The 4,578-nt window shown below is 40.8% G+C and overlaps 1 protein-coding gene across 1 annotated transcript in view; it reads right to left on the reverse strand.

The window, feature by feature from the left end:
• Window positions 1-483: 483 nt before the first annotated feature.
• Window positions 484-4,578, reverse strand: part of ap1ar (adaptor related protein complex 1 associated regulatory protein) — a 20,284-nt gene continuing 16,189 nt past the window's right edge. Inside the window, exons 7-9 of the mRNA XM_037676037.1 lie at window positions 1,009-1,070; window positions 741-814; window positions 484-611 (exon numbers count right to left, since the gene is read on the reverse strand). Coding sequence (XP_037531965.1) covers window positions 484-611; window positions 741-814; window positions 1,009-1,070 — 264 coding nt within the window. The remainder of the gene's footprint in view (window positions 612-740; window positions 815-1,008; window positions 1,071-4,578) is intronic.

Raw genomic sequence — 4,578 nt, forward strand, 5'->3', positions numbered from 1 at the left:
CACATTCACACACAATCACACACATTCACACACAATCACACACAATCACATTCACACACAATCACACAATCACACACATTCACACACATTCACACACAATCACATTCACACACAATCACACACATTCACAAACATTCACACACAATCACAAACAATCACACACAATCACACATTATCACACACAATCACACATTCACACACAATCACATTCACACACAACCACACACATTCACAAACATTCACACACAACCACACACAATCACAAATGTGATGTCTTGGTTTTCTTTGCAAAAAGCTCAAAAAACATTTTTTCAGATTGTCATAAGGTTTGTTGGATGTGTAGGATTTTGAGGAAAGAATAATTTAATATAATTTGGAATAAATCTGTAGCATAACACAATGTAGAAAAAGTGAAGTGCTGCGAATACTTTTCAAATGCACTGTGTGCCCGTCAGTCAAATCCGCACCCCTCTTCCTGTTCCACTAACCTTCCTCATCATCCCACTCCAAATCCAGGGAGGTGCCGTCATCGTTGGTAGAGCGGGTCTTTGTGGTGAAATCCCAGCTGTACTCTGTGTTGGGAGTCACTGTATTTGTGTCAGAGGAAAGTCCTGCTGATGGACAGATAATTATTGCATTGCAAAACCTGAAAATCCTCTTGTGTCGTCCAGACAAAGCAAATATCAAATAGAAAACTAGCTGTTAATGTACTGAGAACTACAATGAAATATGTCACTCACTGTTGCTCCTGAAGGCCTCTGACTGGGCTTTAACATTCTGGAGGTAAACATCAAAATCCTCTCCAGAGGTTTGCCTAAATAAATAAAAATGATGCATTAATACAGCAGGTTTTAACACACTCGCACACATCCAAAGATCATTTCTTTAGCTTTAATTGCTATGAAAGTGTAGCCTAGTCTATCCACAATAAAAAAAAAAAAAACAGCCGTCAGCAGAACTTCATCAGCGTGGTGTTTCTAAGTACTCAGCTGTACTTTAGGAACTCACTTTTTCTGCTGTGCTTCACTGCCAGAGACATCTGCCTTCCCCTGTATCCTCTGGGCCGGAAGCTGCTAACAAGAACAACTCAACGTCAGTTGATTCAGTGAAGAAAGGATCATTTCATTTGATTTTTGTACAATTCTGGCACTATCAAGACAAGAAAAGAGAAATACAGCAGAGAAGTAGTAAAATGTTGAATAAAATACAATATGTATATACAGTATATACAGTCAGGAAAATAAGTATTTGAACACCCTGCGACTTTGAAAGTTCTCCCACATAGAAATCATGGAGGTGTCTGAAATTTTCAACTTAGTTGCATGTCCACTGTGAGAGACAGAATCTAAATAAAAAAAAATGGAAATCACAATGTATGATTTTTTTAATAATTTATTTGTGTGTTACTGCTGAAAATAAGTATTTGAACACCTTTGAAAATCAATGTTAATATTTGGTACAGTATCTTTGTTTGCAGTTACAGAGGTCAAAGGTTTCCTGTAGTTCTTCACCAGGTTCACTGCAGCAGAGATGTTGGACCATTCCTCCACACATCTTCTCTAGATCAACCAGGTTTCTGGGCTGTCACTGAGAAACAGAGTTTGAGCTCCCTCCAAATATTTTCTACAGGGTTCAGGTCTGGAGACTGGCTAGGCCACTCCAGAAACTTGATCTGCTTCTTACGGAGCCACTCCTTGGTTCTCCTGGCTGTGTGCTTCAGGTCATTGTCATGTTGGAAGACTCAGCCATGACCCATCTTCAATGCTCTCACTGAGGGAAGGAGGTTGTTCCCCAACATCTCTCACTACACGGCCCCCGTCATCCTCTCCTTAATACAGTGCAGTCGTCCTGTCCCATGTACAGAAAAACACCCCCAAAGCATGATGCATCCACCCCCATGCTTCACAGCAGGGATGGTGTTTTCAGGATGGTGCTCATCATTCTTCGTCCTCCAAACACGGTGAGTGAAATTAAGACCAAAAAGTTCTATTCTGGTCTCATCTGACCACATAACTTTCTCCCATGACTCCTCTGGATCATCCAAATGGTCATGGTCAAACTTCAGACGGGCCTGGACGTGCGCTGGTTTAAGCAGGGGAACCTTCCGTGCCATGCATGATTTAAACTATGACGTCTTAGTGTATTACCCACAGTAACCATGGAAACAGTGGTGCCAGCTCTCTTCAGGTCATGGACCAGCTCCTCCGTGTAGTTCTGGGCTGATTCCTCACCTTTCTTAGGATCATTGATACGCCACGAGGTGAGATCTTGCATGGAGCCCCAGTCCCAGAGAGATTGACAGTCATGTTTAGCTTCTTCCATTTTCTAATAATTGATCCAACAGTTGATCTTTTTTCACCAAGCTGCTTGGCAATTGTCCCTTAGCTCTTTCCATCCTTGTGGACGTCTACAGTTTAGTCTCTGGTGTCTTTGGACAGCTCTTTGGTCTTAGCCATGTTAGTAGTTGGAGTCTTACTGATTGTGTGGGGTGGACAGGTGTCTTTATGCAGCTACCGACCTCAAATAGGTGCTTCTGATTTAGAATAATGAGTGGAGTGGAGGTGGACGTTATAGAGGAGGACTAACAGGTCTTTGAGGACCAGAACTGTTGCTGATTGGCAGGTGTTCAAATACTTATTTGCAGCATTAACACACAATTAAATTATTAAAAAGTCATACATTGTGATCTCCATATTTTTTTTTTTTTAGATGATGTCTCTCACAGTGGACATGCAGCTAAGATGAACATTTCAGACCCCTCCATGATTTCTAAGTGGGAGAACTTGCAAAGTCGCAGGGTGTTCAAATACTTATTTTCCTCACTGTATAAAAATAAATGTAAAAAATCTCAACACTGTTGATGTTATTCACTCAGCTTCATACCTCACCTCAACTCAAGAGTGATGTTTTTATAATAGTGAGGAACTTATGAACATGTTTTTATTTTTTCATTAATATTACAAGTTAAAAGTCTGTGTGATGTGTAACACAGCTCTGACAACTGCGCTGGTGGTAAGGGCTCTTCATTTCAATGCTGACCCAAATAAATAAGCTATTTCTACTTCCTCTCAAGAATGTTTTAGAATAAAAAGTTGTACCTTTTGGAATGATCAGGCTTTCCAAATTACACAAACAGTCTGACTTAAGAAATAATACATAAATAGTTCTACCTGTGATTTAATTTTAAAAATGACTATGAGCAAATTAACTATTGAGTTGAAAAAAGTTCCAAAACAGATTTCTGATTTCCTAAAACAACTCGAATCCCAAAGATTCCCAAAGAACTTCTGTTTCAGCTTCAACTAAATTATTTTTGAATATCCAGTTGGTGACTACCGTATTTTCCACCGTACACGTCGCACCGCCTTATAAGTCACATTAGTCCAAATATGTCTAATAAAGTGGAAAAATCCATAAATATGTCGCTTCACCGTATAAGTCAAATCTACACTGCCTGGCCAAAAAACAAGGTCACACACTAATATTTGGTTGGACCGCCTTGAGCTTTGATTACATCATGCATTCTCTGTGTCATTGTTTCAATAAGCTTCTTCAATGTCACAAGATCTATTTCCATCCAGTGTTGCATGAATTTTTCACCAAGATCATACATTGATGACGAGACACTAGGCATGATGGGTGCATCACTTCCTCTTCTTACCCTGATGAACCATCACTCTGGAACAGGGTCAATCTGGACTCATCAGACCACATGACCATCTTCCATTGCTCCACAGTCCAATCTTTATGCTCCCTAGCAAATTGAAGCCTTTTTTCCATTTAGCCTACTGATTAGTGGGGATGAGGCTGATCCGATCTGGTATCTGCCTCCGATACCAGCATAATTTACGTATCAGATTTTTCCAATCCAACCTGCCGATATTTCTGATCCATGATGCATGTTGGCTTCAAACTACGGAATGGATTTCCTGAACGGCGGAGTGTCTCATGAACTCAGAGTAATAAGACCCACCTCACATTCAGGAAATCCAGTTCATAGTTTGCAGCAGCTACAACGTGATGACTGAGTTAGCAGCACTGTGGCTAACAGCTAACAAACTTTTCATCTAAACATGTCGCTGTGTGGAAGTATTTTACACTAAACACCACAAAACAAGACAGCAACATGCACTGTCTGCAGAGCCATAGCGCCACATTAAACAGTGGTAAAGTTACTTTTACGTTGGACATTCGAGCTCCGTGGCTTCAGCGTGGTGCTCCTCTCGCTGAACCCGTAGCAAGCAGCCCGACCCCGGCCAGCCGCGTCCAATCTGCCCCGTTCAGTCTGCCCGTCTCGGGGGAGGAGCAGACTGAACGCAACTGACCGAAATCAGGCTGCCTGCTTCGGACTGAACAAGAAAAACACACCGCTGAAACCACGGAGCTCAAATGTTTCCTGAGAAGTTGCTAAACTTCATTATAATTAATGATCAACCACTATCAGTTGTAGAAAATGAAGGATTTCTCAGTTTGATACTTGCAGCCAAGATATAGTTTACGCTCCAGGAGATATTTATCAGTACAACTGTAGACAATCATTAAAAAAAAACATATGATTTGAAAAATATATGTATGTAT

Source organism: Nematolebias whitei, chromosome 4 (assembly GCF_014905685.2).
Source record: "Nematolebias whitei isolate Nwh7 chromosome 4, NemWhi1, whole genome shotgun sequence".
NCBI classification, from domain to species: Eukaryota; Metazoa; Chordata; class Actinopteri; order Cyprinodontiformes; family Rivulidae; genus Nematolebias; species Nematolebias whitei.